Source organism: Salvelinus fontinalis, chromosome 3 (genome assembly GCF_029448725.1).
Source record: "Salvelinus fontinalis isolate EN_2023a chromosome 3, ASM2944872v1, whole genome shotgun sequence".
NCBI lineage: Eukaryota > Metazoa > Chordata > Actinopteri > Salmoniformes > Salmonidae > Salvelinus > Salvelinus fontinalis.
This window is the reverse complement of record NC_074667.1, coordinates 42,148,334-42,166,256: the sequence shown is the minus strand read 5'-3', so window position 1 is coordinate 42,166,256 and position 17,923 is coordinate 42,148,334. Positions and strand designations below refer to the sequence as shown.

At 42.1% G+C, this 17,923-nt stretch overlaps 2 protein-coding genes across 2 annotated transcripts in view; both read left to right on the top strand.

The window, feature by feature from the left end:
- Positions 1-6,635: 6,635 nt before the first annotated feature.
- LOC129849065 (adaptin ear-binding coat-associated protein 2-like) lies at positions 6,636-17,546 on the top strand. The gene is made up of 8 exons (XM_055916121.1): positions 6,636-6,835; positions 12,708-12,808; positions 14,523-14,627; positions 14,798-14,879; positions 14,988-15,096; positions 15,193-15,334; positions 15,459-15,543; positions 16,447-17,546. Exons 1-8 carry the CDS (start codon positions 6,735-6,737, stop codon positions 16,484-16,486), a joined length of 765 nt encoding a protein of 254 aa, XP_055772096.1. The 5' UTR covers positions 6,636-6,734; the 3' UTR covers positions 16,487-17,546.
- Positions 17,531-17,923, top strand: part of LOC129849002 (rootletin-like) — a 41,208-nt gene continuing 40,815 nt past the window's right edge. Inside the window, exon 1 of the mRNA XM_055916107.1 lies at positions 17,531-17,608. The gene's annotated coding sequence lies outside the window, so the exon portion shown is untranslated. The remainder of the gene's footprint in view (positions 17,609-17,923) is intronic.

Sequence of the window (17,923 nt, the reverse complement as noted above, 5' to 3'; positions counted from 1 at the left end):
CTTGGCGTACGCCCTTGGTGACAGGCAGTGGCTGAGACAACAGATGTTCTGATTTGATACACTGCAATCTTTGAGAGAGGTAGTTAGCAAACCAGGCCAAAGACCCCTCAGAGACACCAAAACTCCTTAGCCGGCCCACAAGAATGGAATGGTCTACCGTATCAAAAGCTTTTGCCAAGTCAATAAAAATAGCAGCACAACATTGCTTAGAATCAATGGCAATGGTAATATCATTGAGGACCTTTAAGGTTGCAGTGACACATGCATAACCTGAGCGGAAATCAGATTGCATACCAGAGAGAATACTATAGACATCAAGAAAGCCAGTCAGTTGATTATTGACAAGTTTTTCCAACACTTTTGATAAACAGGGCAAAATAGAAATTGGCCTATAACAGTTAGGATCAGCTTGATCTCCCCTTTTAAATATAGGATGAACCGTGGCTGCCTTCCAAGCAATGGGAACCTCCCCAGACAGGAGAGACAGGTTAAAAAGGTCAGAGATAGACTTGGCGATGATAGGGGCATCAACCTTAAAGAAGAAAGGGTCTAAACCATCTGACTCAGATGTTTTTTGGGGGTCAAGTTTAAGGAGTTCCTTTAGCACCTTGGACTCAGTGTCTGCCTGCAGGGAGAAACTTTGAAAAAGAGGGAAGAGCATCGGGTCTAGTCGCATTAGAAGGGGTGAGAGATGAGGAAATGTTGGATGGGCAAGGAGGCATGGCTGAGTCAAATAGGAATCCTGACTTAATGAAGTGGTGATTAAAGAGCTCAACCATGTGCTCCTTAGCAACCATATCATCAACATTAAGGGACATGGGCAGCTGTGAGGAGGAGGGTTTATTCTCCACCTTTAACCGTTTTCCAGAACTTCTTTGGGTTAGACCCACGTAGAGAGAACTGCTCCTTAAAGTAATTAACTTTGGCCTTCCGGATAGCCTGAGTGCACTTATTTCTCATTTGCCTGAACGAGAGCCAGTCAGCAAGAGTATGCGTGTCCAGAGCCTGTCGCCAAATGGAATTTGACGTGGAGTAACAGATAATTTTCTTTATTTCCATATTTGTTAACAATACCACTGAACATTTTAAAAATAAGTTCCAAGCGTCTTCGACAGAGGGGATCAAGCTGATTCTATACCAATTTACAGAGTCCAGGTCATGAAGGAAGGCTTGCTCATTAAAATGTTTTAGCAAGCGTCTATGACAAATCAGGTCAGGTGGTTTCACTGAGCAGCCATTACGAACACAGGCTGTAAAACAGTGATCACTAAGGTCATTACAGAAAACACCAGAATGATACCTATCAGGATTATTTGTGAGGATAACATCAAGGAGAGTAGCCTTTTCTGGGTGTTTGGAGTCATACCTTGTGGGATTGGCAATAATTTATTACCATTATTTTATTTGACTAGGCATGTCAGTTAAGAACAAATTCTTATTTTCAATGACAGCCAAGGAACAGTGGGTTAACTGCCTTGTTCAGGGGCAGAACGACAGATTTTTACCTTGTCAGCTCAGGGATTCTATCTAGCAAACTTTCGGTTACTGGCCCAACACTCTAACTACTAGTCTACCTGCCGCCACAATAGTTAAATGACACGCATTTGGTTCAGGACATTACTATTGTTATTTTACTACTTTTTATTATTTCTAGTTTTACTATATAAATATCTATTGCACTGTTGAGAGATTGCAAGTAAGCATTGCACTGTACCGTTTACACCCTTTTGTAGGCCTCTCGAGTGGCACAGAGGCCTAAGGCACTGAATCGCAGTGCTAGAGGCATCACTACAGACCCGGGTTCAATCCCGGGCTGTATCACAACTGGCCGTGACGGGGAGTCACATAGTGCGGCGCACAATTGGCCCAGCGTTGTCTGAGTTAGGGGAGGGTTTGGCCTGGTAGGCAGTCATTGTAAATAAGAATTTGTTCTTAACTGACTTGTCTGATTAAATTAATTATCCTGTGCATGTAACCAATAAACTTTGATTTGAGGACTCCAGCACTGCAGGTGGCAGTAAAATCACCAATATTAGCTTTACGTTAAAATAAAAAAAAAAGGATTTACCTGAAGGAAGAATATAGCTAACTACTATAAAATGGCGATAGAGGAAACGTGGGGGGTAACATGAGCTCTACTTACTTTCTGCATACATTTTTTGTTGTTGCTTATGTTTCTATTCCAGGTAATTTGCTCTAAAAGTAATACATACCTGAGGAGCATAGATCTGTGCTGGGAAAGATCTTATTATGCCCAACAGGTAAAATAGTAAACCTTGAAAGAGAATAAACAAAATGAAACTTGATTGCAAACAAAATATTATTATATGTTGCTTGTTTGTTTTTTGCTTAAGAAACTTTGAGATTTATATTATGAAAAGTGCTATAGAAGTTAATTATTAGAATATTGTTTATTGTTATATTTGTTTTACTGGGAGACCTCAGCCACACCTGTTGAGTGTGGCTGGTGGCCCCACTGCCCTGAGAAAAGAACTGACTACTGGAGATTAGTTTTTCAGGACTGTCATGACAGCTGTCACTCTAAGTGTGTCAGCTTGTCACATGTAACTGCGTGACTGGACCCTCCTGCGTAAACTTCTGTTTTTTCCAGAACTCTGAGTCATACCTTGACAGTAAGTTCCCTCTTCTTCATGGAGAACTTCTTGTGTTCTGTTCTGCAGAAAAAGCCCCGATGGAGTTCATGGCTTTGCAGGCCCAGAACAAGCTTGCTCCTCATGTCACCATAGAGGACATGAAGCATTGCCTTACCTCACAGGTGAGAGGAGTCTTCATTGAGAGGTGAGTCTCTATAGCATTTCATAATCCCAATGTAAATTGTGTGAGTATCAGTTATCAGGTGTCGTTTATTGGAAGGTGGAGGCAGTAAGACAGCTGAGAAGCAGTTAACATGATTACTTTTTTTTGCATCTTCAGGTTTCAGAAATAAATCAGGGAAGACAGGGATCTCTGCATTGATGAGCTGGTAAATGGTCATAAGCTCATTTTCTGCCTATCAGTTGAGCTTTTTAGCTGTTGAGCTCATTAGTCAGAGCCTGTTGCATTGACACATGGTGATAATAGGCTTGTCCAGGAGGGGGCTTGGGTGGAGTTGGTTTTAATAAAAATATTCTCTGATGTGATAGTGATTTTTTTTTTCTACTTTGGAGTCTCTCTTGCACACAGTGTTGGGAGGTGAACACTCACCTGAAGCTTCATGAGATGGAGCTGGTACAGGATGAGGTGTTTGTAGTTTGCACTGCATCACAAGGCGACAGCACATCCTCTCAGCCACTGCATGGCCTTGGAGGGTCACTATGTTCCTCCCTTTCCTCTCTTAACCTGAGTCGGTCACTTCACATGTGTTTATTAGCTAGTCATTTATGCACATTAGTTCCTTTGTTCCCTATTTGTAAGCCTCTGTAGTGTTCGTAGTTTCTAAACGTGTTGCCTTTATTTTCTATCTTGGTGTAGCATAAACGCTGCAAGTGGAGCGCAGACTGTGGCTCAAAAGGAACCTTCTGGGTTTGCGACCAGAATCATGCTCCGAAGGGCCATTGAGGACATCATTAGTGATTTGACCTACCTTCCAGCCTCACGTCTACAGAGTGCATCTGAGGTAGTGGTGGAAATCGTGACCAGTCTGATTCTCAGCATTGGAGCCAACCCTGTAAAGAAAGATGCCTCTGAGGGAGAGGGGTCTACCAACATGGCACTGGTCGACCTGATAATGTGGGTGGTGATCTCCGTGCTGCAAGACCTTTCTGGTAGCCTGCAGATCACAGATGCGTTCAATTTAATGAAGCAGCTACAGATCCTCTACTCCAGGCCTGTGGGCGTCAGGATTGTGCATGCCATACTTGATTACCTGCTGAGTGTGGCTGGTGGCCCCACTGCCCTGAGAAAAGCCCTGACTGCTGGAGATTAGGTTTTCGGGACTGTCATGACAGCTGTCACTCTAAGTGTGTCAGCTTGTCACATGTGACTGGACCCTCCTCCTGCGTAAACTTCTGGTTTATCCAGAACTCTGAGTCATACCTTGACAGTAAGTTCCCTGTTCTTCATGGAGAACTTCTTGTGATTGGTTCTACAACCCTGCACAGCATTGTGACCAAACTGCTAGGCAAAATATACTCTGATGCACCAAGTGAGGATGCCACACTCGTCCTTAAGGACTGGCCCTTTCTGGATGATCTGGAGCACCACCTGTCTGCTGATATTCTTGGAATATCAGTGGCCAGTGAAGAAACAGAGGCCAACTTCTACTTGAATCCAGCAGAGGTAAAAGAGATTGTCTCCTCTAAGAGCCAAATGGTGTCCAGAGACATTGCCTGCCTGATTGTGTGGGCCATGAAGCACCTTCCCAGTGGCTACTCTGGAAGATACCCTGTGAGACATGGTGACTGTGGAGAGCACTGCAGAGTAGAAAAGCACAACTCTGTGAACAACTGGACCCTAATGTCCACTGGAACTGTTCCCAATGCCCTCTTTATGCACATCATTGACACATTTGTGTATAACATCTTTGCAATTGACCCTGTCATGACAGTGAATGGTGAAGATGTGAAGAAGCACTTCTGTTGGCACATCAGCTTTGGGTTGTTACCAAGACAAGTTCGCCAAAGCTCCAAAGAGCAAGGCTCTCCTGCGAGCCTTGAAAAAAAAATCCAGATTGTGAAGAGAACATAGGCCAGATTGACTGAGCTGGTAGATAAGCTCTATGTTGCAGCATTCCCTGCAAACCAACTTTCTATTGATGCCTTTATGAAGGACAAGGAGCTGTGCTGATGTCACCGAAATGGTTGTAGAAAAGTTGATATCACTGGGCCCAATCAGTGTTCTCCGATCCCATGGTTGTTGGATCATAGTTCATCAGCAAAAGATTAAGCTCTCTGAATACAATTACAGTTTGTCACACAAATGCAGTGAGCTACAATTGTAGTGTAATTTGTCTGTTTACAGCGTGGAGGAGCAGACATTTCTGCCTCACCATGTACACTTTGGAGATCATTGACACAGGAGGACCTCTCAAGTGGGTAAACAAATCAATTGTACACTCTCTCGAAAGAGTATTGTAGATGGTGTATACTAAAAATACTTCTTCCTATCTTTTAGTTTACCATAAATTTACCAAGAACTGAGGGTTCCTCCACCGTGTTGAGGGCAGGGATGCTGTAGACGTGATAGAGCTAGACCAAGAATGAGGATGAATTAACTGCGGTGGCAGGTGCGGTGAAGACTGCCGAGTTTGAGCCTCATCCGGATGATGACAAAGATGATTCTGGTCCAGTGGGAGTGCAATTTTTGGAGAGAATGGATCTTTGTCTTCTGGCAGATCCATTTGTGGTGTCAAGTTGGGTGGGGAAACGTTGGGTCAGTGAAAGTGACTCGATGTAGAATCGTGTAGATTTTTTGCATTTCTGCCGTCCATAGAGAGCGGGCGCTCCACACCACACGACTGGGGTCAAGAACTGCTCTCCGGAGCAGGGCGCTGTTGAAAGGAGTGATAACTGGAGAGGCATTAAGTGTTTGAGTGAAGGACCAACTGAAGTTGAAGATTCCTGGTGTCTGTGACCCCCGCCGTTTGATGCAACGCAGACCCGGTGAAGAGTGTGGTGAAACAGGTGCTGTGAAACACAGAAAACACTGTGTCTGTACTTCTGAGTTTTGATGCAGTCTTTACCAGATAAAGTAAAGTTAGGATGTGTCAATTATCCCGTGAGAGCTTTTGTTCCAAATCCATTATGGTATTTTAGGTGTCAAGCTTATGGTCATGTGGCAGCAGTGTGTAGGAGGGTGATTCCTAGATGTGAGAAGTGTGCAGGAGGACATGAGACAAAGGAATGTGTAGTATCTTTGGAAAAAGATGTGTGTGTAAACTGTAGAGGTACCCATGGTGCTGGAGATCAGAGGTGGGTGAGATAAAGGCAGGTTGAGGTTGCCAGGATCAGAGTAGTGTAAAAGGTGTCGTATGCTAGGCAGTGAAGACAGTCGTAAAGGAGGATGGGTCCAGGGAGTGGGATCCTTAGAGGATCCCTGTGAGTAGGCCGAGTCCAATAGAGAGTGATAGGAATAATATCTGCTTCAGTAAGGTTGTGTTTTGGCCATCATGGCCATGGTTGTCAATTGAACTTCAGGAATGAAACGTAAATCACAGATGATAGATGTGGTGGCAAATGCAGAGAAGCACTTGGGTGTATGAGATTTTTCTGCAGAAGTTACAAGATGTTTTGAACGATAGTGTCCCGTCCTCCCAGGCTGCTGGCCTGGAGTAGGATCAGATAGGAACAAAGTAGTGGAATAGTGGGGAGGTTAGTCGGTAGAGCATTTTTTTCCCCCACACAGTGTGATGACTGCATCCTGCGGAATAGTAGGCTTAATACAGCCAATGCAGTAGGTGGCGGCATGCACCTATAACATTTGTTTGCGGACCGCCATAATACCAAAGAAGATGATATGTGTGTGTGTGTTTTTATATAAACACGCAATGACATTTGGAATGTCTTTATTCTTTTGTAAGTGTAACGTTTACAGTACATTTTTTATTGTTTATTATCTTTTTCACTTGCTTTGGCAATGTAAACATATGTTTCTCATGCCAATAAACCCCTTAAATTGAATTGAGAAGGTGTCTAGTAGTCATCCTCTCCAAGAGAGGCGTTCTTGAGCTGTAACGTTACAGTGCAGTGGGTTCATTCTCCCCCTATAGCAGTTTGGAAGTTTTTTTACTTGCCAAAATGGCACTGGCAGACGACGGTAGTTACGAGTCAGTGATCTGTGTAAAGCCAGAGGTTCATGTGTACAAGATCCCACCCCGTGCTACTAACCGTGGATATAGGTGAGTTTTTTTTTTTAATGGACCCCACTTTGTTGATGAACTTTCTTCTAACTACTCGTTATTAGCTAGCTTGCTAATGCGTTAGCAAATCAACACGAACAAGTGGAAACTGGAGATGATCCAGGAAGACAAGGTTGTTGCTAGCTAATGTTAATTATTCAATTATTGAATGCATAAAATGGAGAGTAGATGAATATTGTTTCAGGGATAAAGTTTTGTATTCATTTAGTTTGCTACCTATGCAGCAAGTTAACTTTCACTATGCTGTGAGGTGGCACCTTTGTTTGGCTAGCTAACTTGCTAGCTTCTAAATAATGCTATCCAGGTGAGTTAAGTTACCAATTAACGGTAACGAGTTAGTTCGCTATAAACCTGTAACTAGTAGTTAGACAGATATGGTTAGCTCATAGTTAACAAGTTCAAGTAGGCAAGTCTGCTTTATTTTCGAGCTGTGTGAAATGCTAAATAAATCGGGAATTCCTAAAACATGCCACTTAGGTACAAGTGACTTTTCGTAACAGGTTAGGAAAGCATTTTCTCTAACCCATACCCTTAGAGTACCACAATATGAGTCATAATACCCATAAAACCTAGCGGTCAAACAGGGAAATGGTTCCAATCGTTTTTCAACCATTAGTTTTTCCCATAGGTGATTTTAGGAACTTAAAATAAGGGCTGTGTTTTGTGTAGGCTTACCCTGGCGTGTAGTTTTATCTTTAGCGTAGCACCCCGTATTATCAGCATATTCAACAGTGTTTAAGAAATATAACCTTTGTCTTATCTTGTGATCAAGCTATCAATGTTTTGTCATTATTGGTGTCGTAAAAATGTTAGCTAACGGGTTAGCAATTAGCATGTTTGACATTCCAGTGGAAATACTGAGCAAATAAATTATATCCTGTATTATCAGCATACAATCCCCAGTTATTGGCCACCTTACTATTTTGTTCAATTACAAATAAATATCCATATAATTTTGTTAAACACCAACCTCGCATCTGAAGTGTTTACTAGATATTTGACTAGTTGGCTAGCCTTCCAGTAAAAAAACAAACAAAGACTTGCCTTTCAGCTTTTCATTGCGTAGCCCGGTGTGCCCTCCTGTAGACTCTTAAATGGTTCTTAACCAACATCTTCAGTGTTGTAACCAAATAATGTCTCATTTGTTTTACAGATTAATATTATGTTTTGAGAAGGTAGATAAGTTTACTACTAACATATAAATGAGTGAATAATTTAGGTAAAAAGTTATAAAATGGTGTGTAAAAAAAACAAAGATATAAAATGGTGTGGTCTGTCGCGCAGTCAAATTGTACAATATACAGCATGTCCCATAAAATGTGTAATTACATTTTGAGAGTTTTCAAAAAAGTAACTTAAACTGCAACAACAAATTGGTGGTCAGCTAGCTAGAAGGGTGTCTTTTAGTTGCAAAACATACTGGTATTTTCCAAGCCATTTTAAATTTTGAGCTCGAGGTGATTTAATCCTCCAACCGCTAGAGTGTCTGAAGTTAGAGGGCGTTTGATGTTGGGGGAAAATTAGCTAGGACAAGGTTACTTAACAATATATTTGTCTGTATTTACCCCCCAAAAATGAATTATCATAAACTACGAATGCCAAATCAAGGCAAATATAATAATCTCTCGATTAACTATCCAATGTTAGCTAAATGCAGTAATTAATACATTGTCTAAATGTCTTTTAAATGGACAATTCTATGAACTGCCTTGTGCAAGTTTTAAGTTGACAATACCTGTTAGCAAAGGTGTCAGCTAGAGATGACGTGTAGAAGCTTGCAGGGATTTATAGTGTTGCATGATGTCTACTTTGATGTTAGTTACAAGGATGCCAACTAGTCACCTTTTGATGAAATTTGCCATTTTTAATGCAAAATAGGTGACCTACGTGATTCGTGTAGATCCGATGAGAAAAGTTTGGGCAAGGGGGGGGCCTTTGGATGACTACTGGCTGTATGCGAACGAGTGATGCGCGTTTGGACCAATACTGGCTGTATCCAAGGCTCAGCCAATCGGTCACACAACAGAATGCAGCACGAGACTGAAGAGATGAGACAACCAATTTGATCGTTACATCATCAGTGCACGATCTGGAAAGACAGCGGGGGAGTGGAAAGGAAGTTTGCCAGAACTTACATCAGCACGTCCCCTGAACGATAACGAAGAGGTAGGTGGACAGATGACGCGAATGCTACACTACAGATCTGTTTTGCTAGCACAGACTGGAATATGTTCTGGGATTCATCCAATAACATTGAGTATACCACCTCAGTCACCGGCTTCATTAATAAGTGCATCGACGACTTCGTCCCCACAGTGACCGTACGTACATTTCCCAGCCAGAAGCCATGGATTACAAGCAACATCCGCACCAAGCTAAAGGCTAGAGCTGCCGCTTTCAAGGAGCGGGACGCTAAACCGGCCGCTTATAAGAAATTCCGCTATGTCCTCAGACAAACAGGCAAAGCGTCAATACAGGACTAAGATCGAATCCTACTACACCGGCTCTGACGCTCGTCTGATGTGACAGGGCTTGAAAAATATTACGGACTACAAATGGAAAGCCAGCCGCGAGCTGCCCAGTGATGCGAGCCTACCAGATGGAGGTAAATGCCTATTATGCTCGCCTCGAGGCAAGCAACGCTGAAGGGGCAAGCAATCCCCCGCTCTTCCGGGCGACTATGTGATCACGGTCTCCGTAGCTGATGTGAGCCAGACCTTTAAACAGGTCAACATTCACAAAGCTGCGGGGCCAGATGTATTACCAGGACATGTACTCTAAGCATGCTCAGACCAACTGGCAAGTGTCGTCACTGACATTTTCAACCTCTCCCTGACCAAGTCTGTAATACCCAATTCGCATACCGCCCCAATAGATCCACAGATGACGCAGTCTTAATCACACTCCACACTGCCCTTTCCCACCTGGACAAAAGGAGCACTTATGTGAGAATGCTGTTAATTGACTACAGCTCAGTGTTCAACACCATATTGCCCACAAAGCTCATTACTAAGCAAAGGACCCAGGGACTAAACACCTCCCCCTACAACTGGATCCTGGAGTTACTGACGGGCCGCCCCCGGGTGGTAAAGGTAGGCAACACAGGAGGTTGGAGACCTGGCAGTGTGGTGCCAGGACAACATCTCCCTCAATGTGAGCAAGACGAAAAGGAGCTGATAATGGACTATAGGAAAAGGAGGGCCGAACAGGCCCCCATTAACATTGAAAGGGCTGAAGTGGTGCTATCATGGTTCAAACAACAAGACAGTTGTGAAGACGGCAGGACAACAGCTTTTCCTCCTCAGGAGACTGAAAAAATTTGGCACGGATCCCTGGATCCTCAAGTTCTACAGCTGCACCATCGAGAGCATCCTAACCGGTTGCATCACCGCTTGGTATGGCAACTGCTCGGCATCCAACCATAAGGCGCTACAGAGGGTAGTGCGTACGGCCCAATACATCAGTGGGGCCAAGCTTCCTGACATCCAGGACCTATATACAAGGTGGTGTCAAAGGAAGGCCCCAAAAATTGTCAGACTCCAGTCACCCATCATACTGTTCTCTCTGCTACCACACGGCAAGCGGTACCGGAGCGCCATGTCTCGAACCAAAAGGCTCCTTAACCTCTATGGGATCAGTGTCCCCGCCCCTGCGGGATGGTTGAGCTAACGTATGCTAATGTGATTAGCGTGAGGTAACTAAAACATCCCAGGACTTAGGGCAGAAAGATTAACAAGATTTTAAGCTAACTGCATTGTCCAATTTACAGTAGCTATTACGGTGAAAGAATACCATGCTATTGTTAGAGGAGTGCACAATTATGAACTTAAATGTATTTAAAAACCAATTTTGAACAGATATGCAATGGTTCATTGGATCCGTCTAAAAAACTTTGCACATACACTGCTGCAATCTAGTGGCCAAAATCTAAATTGCACCTGGGATGGAATAATACATGTGTATACCTGGGATGGAATAATACAATGTTATTTCTATTGAATTTCAAAGACGGTACAATTTTTTTTATCTTTGTATTATCTTTTACCAGATCTGTGTTATTCTCCTACATTCATTTCACATTTCCAAAAACTTCAGTGTTTCCTTTCAAATAATATCAAGAAGATGCATATCCTTGCTTCATGTCCTGAGCTACAGGCAGTTAGATTTGTAACAAGAAAAGTACATAATAATAGAGGCTATATACAGGTAGTACCGAGTCAATAGGCAGGGGTACAGGTTAGTCGAGGTAATTTGTAAAGTGACTATGCATAGATAAACAGCGAGTAGCAGCTGTGTAAAAACAGGGGGGTGCCAATGTAAATAATCCGGGTGGCCATTTGAGAAAATGTTCAGCCGTCTTATGGATTGGGGGTAGAAGCTGTTAAGGGTTTGTAAGTATTTCAGTGAGGTCTACACCTGTTGTATTCGGCGCATGTGACAAATAAGATTTGAAACATTTTGGGGGTTTACAGTTGGGACAATTTAATGGACAGTTGGGTGAAACTCTCAACATTGAAATTAATAAAAGTTGACTGTGTACTCTAGAGAATATAGATCTAGCTATAATGGTATTACATATCTTACATAAGAACAAATTGCTTTTCACAAGAAACACTTTCCCACCTTCCTCTTTAATGTTGCATGACTGTACCAACCACTTACCAACCATGACTGACTGCATGTTTGAGCCTCTGTAGAATGTCCCGTGCTAACGCTAACATTTCCTGTCACATTTATTTGAGAGCAGATTTGTTTGAGGTTCCTTAAGCATGCCACTTCGATACAGCTACGACTTTTTCATATCAGGTTAGTATAATTAATGTAGCAGGTAAAGTTAATTAGGTTAAGGAGTTGCCCTATTTCCCAGGGCAAATTACCTCAAGTTCAGCCTGCTTTGTGGTTACTCCATTGGGCAGGTGATTTTAGATTTCTCTTCTCCTGATAACAACCAATATACAAAGAATTCCAAAATGTTAGTCATTTTGTCAGTTTTGGAAAAAGTACCCAATTGTCATACTTGAGTAAAAGTAAAGATGGAGTCATAGAAAATGACTCAAGTAAAAGTAAGTCACCCAGTAAAATACTACTTGAGTAAAGGGCTAAAAGTATTTGGTTGTAAATATACTAAGTATCAAAAGTAAATGTAATTGCTAAAATATATTTAAGTATCAAAAGTACAAGTATAAATCATTTCAATTTCCTTATGTTAAGCAAACCAGGCGGCCACATTTTAGTTTACTTATTTACGTATTGCCAGGGGCATGATCCAACTCTGACATCCATTTACAAACGCAGCATGTGTTTCGTGAGTCCGCCAGATCAGAGGCAGTAGGGATGACCAGGGATGTTGTCTTGATAAGTGTGTGAATTATACAATTTCTGTCCTGCTAAGCATTCAAAATGTAATGAGTACTTTTTGGTGTCAGGGAAATGTATGGCGTAAAAAGTACATTATTTTCTTTGGGAATGTAGTGAAGTAAAAGTTGTCAAAAATAGTAATAGTAAAGTACAGATACCCTCAAACTACTTAAGTAGTACTTTACACCACTGCTTTTTGGTTCCTCCCCTGTGTAGGTGAAAAAGGTACTTAACATTTTCGTCCAAGTGATCATAATTGTCGAGAAACCAAAAGATACTCCTGACTTGACCTTCATGTCGATCCCTGCATCCCATGCTCTTTAGAAAGGGCAAGCTACTGATGTTCTTTATGTAGCCTAAGACTCCCAATATGTTGCATGGTTTGAGATTGCAATTATTGCATTACAGTGTGATGGGTTTTAGAAAGCCCAAAAGCTCTGTAGCAAAGCAGAGTCATGACATGCAGGAATGGTGCTTTACTTTGTTTTTGCAGAGCTGCTGACTGGAAGCTGGATGAGCCAGCATGGACTGGCAGGATGAAAATTATCTCTATAGGAAAGCTTGCCTATATCAAGCTAGAGGACAAAAACTCAGGTAAGGTAAATACTAGCTATCAGACTGTCATGGCTACATCTGTCAATACAGCTGTTGCGCTCATGTCTGTCACCTTGTCTGTTTCATATATACATGCATACAGTTGAAGTCGGAAGTTTACATACACCTTAGCCAAATACATTTAAACTCAGTTTCACAGCTCAGTTAGGATCACAACTTCATTTAAAGAATGTGAATTGTCAGAAAAATAGTGATTTATTTCAGCTTTTATTTCTTTCATCACATTCCCAGTGGGTCAGAAGTTTACATAATCAATTAGTATTTGGTAGCATTGCCTTTAAATTGTTTAACTTGGGTCAAACGTTTTGGGTAACGTTCCTCAAGCTTCCCACAATAAGTTGTGTGAATTTTGGCCCATTCCTCCTGACAGAGCTGGTGTAACAGAGTCAGGTTTGTAGGCCTCCTTGCTCACACACACTTTCAGTTCTGCCCACAAATGTTCTATAGGATTGAGGTTAGGGCTTTATGATGGCCACTCCAATACCTTGATTTTGTTGCCTTTTTGCCACAACTTTGGAAGTATACTTTGGGTCATTGTCTATTTGGAAGACCCATTTGCGACCAAGCTTTAGCTTCTGGACTGATGTTTTGAGATGTTGCTTCAATATATCCATATAACTTTCCTGCATTATGATGCCATCTATTTTGTGAAGTGCACCAGTCCCTCCTGCAGCAAAGCACCCCAACAACATGTTGCCACCTCTGTGCTTCACGGTTGGGATGGTTTTCTTCGGCTTGTAAGCATCCCCCTTTTTCCTCCAAACATAGCGATGGTCATTAGGGCCAAACAGTTCTATTTTTGTTTCATCAGACCAGAGGACATTTCTCCAAAAAGTACAATATTTGTCTCCATGTGCAGTTGCAAACCATAGTCTGGCTTTTTTATGGTGGTTTTGGAGCAGTGGCTTCTTCCATGCTGAGCGTCCATTCAGGTTATGTCGATATAAGACTCGTTTGACTGTGAATATAGATACTTTTGTACCTGTTTCCTCCAGCATCTTCACAAAGTCCTTTGCTGCTGTTCTGGAATTGATTTGCACTTTTCGCACCAAAGTACATTCATCTCTAGGAGACAGAATACGTCTCCTTCCTGAGCAGTATGACGGCTGCGTGGTCCCATGGTGTTTATACTTGCGTACTATTGTTTGACAGATGAACGTGGTACCTTCAGGCGTTTGGAAATTGCTCCCAAGGATGAACCAGACTTGTGGAGGTCTACAATTTTTTTCTAAAGTCTTTGCTGCTTTATTTTGATTTCCCCATGATGTCAAGCAAATAGGCACTGAGTTTGAAGGTAGGCCTTGAAATACATCCACAGGTACACCTCCAGTTGACTCAATTTATGTCAATTAGCGTAACAGAAGCTTCTAAAGCCATGACATTTTCTGGAATTTTCCAAGCTGTTTAAAGGCAGTCAACTTATTGTATGTAAACTTCTGACCCACTGGAATTGTGATACAGTGAAATTATCTCTGTGCACAATTGGTGGAAAAATTACTTGTCATGCATAGAGTAGATGTCCTAACTGACTTGCCAAAACTATAGTTTGTTAACAAGAAATTTGTGGAGTGTTGTAAAACGAGTTTTAATGAATCCAACCAAAGTGTATGTAAACTTCCGACTTCAAATGTGTATATATATATATATATCATGATTTCCAGCTTTTAGTCTAACTGGATTCTGTATTTCTTAGGAGAGTTGTTTGCCCAAGCCCCAGTGGAGCAGTATCCTGGATGTGTGGTGGAGGCAGTCACAGATTCCAGCAGATACTTTGTGGTTCGGATAGAGGACGGCAATGGTAAGATGCCATCACAATCAGAAAGACAGCAGCAGAAATACGTCACCATGCAAATTGATATACTGAAAAAATATATTTTGGGCAAAAAATCCATTGTAGTTTGAAAGCTTAATTGCGATACAGTATTCTAGCTAGTACATCTGTCTTCTCATGCACTTCTGTTTTTAAAGGACGTCATGCATTTATCGGCCTGGGGTTTGCTGATCGTGGGGACTCCTTTGACTTCAATGTAGCTCTTCAAGACCACTTCAAGTGAGTCAACCTCATGTCTATCCTCTCTTTGGTTTGGGCATCAACATCCATTTTTACTTTGGAACATTAAGTACAATCTAACAAATCTATCTGCCCCTTTTTCTACAGGTGGGTAAAACAGGAAGGTGAGCTGGCGAAAGAGGAAGCGTCTCAGAGCACAGCACCCAAACTGGACTTAGGCTTTAAGGACGGCCAGACTATCAAGATCAGCATTGGGGTGAGCATAGATGGTGGAATGAGGAGAAACACAAATGGGATGAAGAAAAGGTGATACGGACATGCTAAGAAGGGATAGGGGTTTTCTTTGTCTTAGAACATAAAGAAGAAGGATCCAGGTGCCAAGTCTAGGCCCATGGGTAGTGGCCTTCTCCTTCCTCCACCAATGGCTAAGGGTGCAGTCCTTGTAGCCCCTCCTGGAGGCCAGCAATCACCTCCACCTACGCAGTCTAACACAGGTAACCTCATTCGGCTATAGGGCTTAATGACCCAATGTTCCATTACCACTGCTCAAGCACATGTTAACATGGATAACCTACCTGCATTCTAAATCGACTTTTGTTTTTATCCCACCCCCCCCAGTCTCTCTTTTAGATTTTGGAGGCCCGGTCCCTGCTGCCCAGCCCACTGCAGACCTGTGGGGAGACTTCACAGCAGCTGGCGCCAGGTCAGACTTAGAGCTAATGGTTTAGACCAGAGATGGGCAACTTTGATGGGGGTGGGGGCCACACAAATCAGGACTCATCATGATGGGCCGCAGTTGCTCGCAATTCTGCGTACACAAACAGCTAATTTCCTGTAATTATACACATTTTGCCATAGGATGGAGGGAAATGTTTGCAGTTTTTAATATTATATCTGAGTGAGACTAACAAAATCAATGGGGTTTCCCCCGATGGTAATTCGACTATGATAACAAGTTTAGATAGCTGGCTGCAAAATACACTTAGCAATCGGACATGTTTTTTAGCTGACATGGGCTAATTGACTGACTCTCATAACAAGAGAAACTGCTGATGCACAACCAAATTGCACTTTGTGTATTCTACTATTCCGTTACTATACTATTTTTGTATTTATTTAACTAGGCAAGTACGCTAAGAACAAATTCTTATTTACAAATGACGGCCTACCCTGACCTCCCCTAACCCGGATGATGCTGGGCCAATTGTGCGCCGGCCTATGGGACTCCCGATCATGGCCGGTTGTAATACAGCCCGGAATCGATCCAGGGTCTGCAGTTACGCCTCTAGCACTTAGATGCAGTTCCTTAGACCGCTGCGTCACTCGGGAGCCATAAATTACTTGGGAGCCGCTATTACTATACTATTGTGTATTCTACTATTCTAACTGGCAACAGTAAGTTGAGACCCCGCCTGAGGAAGTTGGCAGGCCTTATGCATGGTGTTGTGGCAAGGGAAACTGACTAGAGATCACAGGGTTACTAGCTCCGTTGGGTGAAGCTTTTAAACAGTTTGATGGGGGGGGCCCTATATCAACATTTTGTCATCCTTCCATGTTGTTAACCGTCTCATGTTCACACTCATCATCCTCTCCCCCCTCACCACAGCTCCAGTCAAGACACTGCTAAAGGATGGGTGCAGTTTTAGCTGTGAGATGGACTACACACACACACAGGCTCCTAACATTCCCTGGACAGAATGATTGTGAGAAATGAAATGTGGGGAGCTCTGTCAACTGACGGGTTGCTTGGCACAAATGATGCTCTACATTACATACACATTGTTTGCCTACACAAATGTATAGATTCAAACTGTCACAAGTCGGTGATTGACCAGCACATCCTTTTTAGATACAAAGACAATATGACTATTTTTAGATACTTTAACTATGCAGTCAGAAGTGACCCTTCATTTTGTTGCTGATCAAGTATGTATTCCTCTTTTTCTGTCACTCTGACCACCTGAAAATTATGCATTCCATGTTAATGACACCTTCAGGTGGAGGTTTACTCATCTCTATATGTCCATCCCTCAATTTCTCTCCATTTTACACAAATCTGGATGTCAACCTTTCTCCTCTTAACTGTCATCTGACCCTTCACCTTACACTACTCCTCGCTCCAGCCCCATCATCTCGTTGAGTCATCCAACATGATTAGGTGTAAAGTTTAGTATTTGTATGCCTTATTTGTTGAATAGGGTGAATATTTTTTGTTTTTTATGTTCAAGTATAACCTTTGTCACTCTTATGAAGGACAGGTGTATGTCTGTCTTTTCACAAGGTTGGGAGTTGTCTACTTCAATGTTGCTTTCCAACCTCCTTCAAACTGGACTCTTGGCTTAAGAGAACATATAGTATCTGTTCATATCAGTATCTTGGGCCTTCAGTATATCAGCCAGATCAAATCAATGTCATGTTTGGATTTTGGTTAATATGTGGTGGTATGTTGGAGAAACGCAACATTGACAATTATTTTATTTGTTTACATATCATGTATCTTTAGCTACCTTTCCTGTTCCTTTTTGTTAAGTGGCCTTTGTCAACCCATACTTTACCCTAATAGTGCCTTTCAGCGAACGCACAGTTATTGATGTTTTGGCTTTAATTTGCGACAAATATTTGCTCAAAGTGCCTTTTACGCAAATCAAAATCACCTGTATAAAATGTAAAGCAACACTTTATTGTAAATAAACCATTTGTTGTTCATTTTTTCCTTTTCTGTTTTCATTGTCAGGTTGACTTCCTACTACACAGGTAAGGAAACAGTGGTAAGCGTGTTTAACAGGTAGTTATTTTGACTTTAGACTAGGTCTGTCTCCTTGGTTTCGTCTCCATGACTGGTGTTTGTTTGAAGTATGACTGACACAAGCCTCTCCGCAAATGTTTTGCTTCAGTGTACAAGAGAAGGAAATATGCCAGTGTATGTCATCTGACACCAGAATTCAGAATTATTTTGTTTTATTAAGGTGTTAAGACTGCTTGGGCTGAAACTGTCACTGTGGTAACTTTGGAGAAGGTGCCAGGGTGAGTAGAGTGGGTATTTAAAATATATATATATATATATTTTAGATAAAATTTACCAT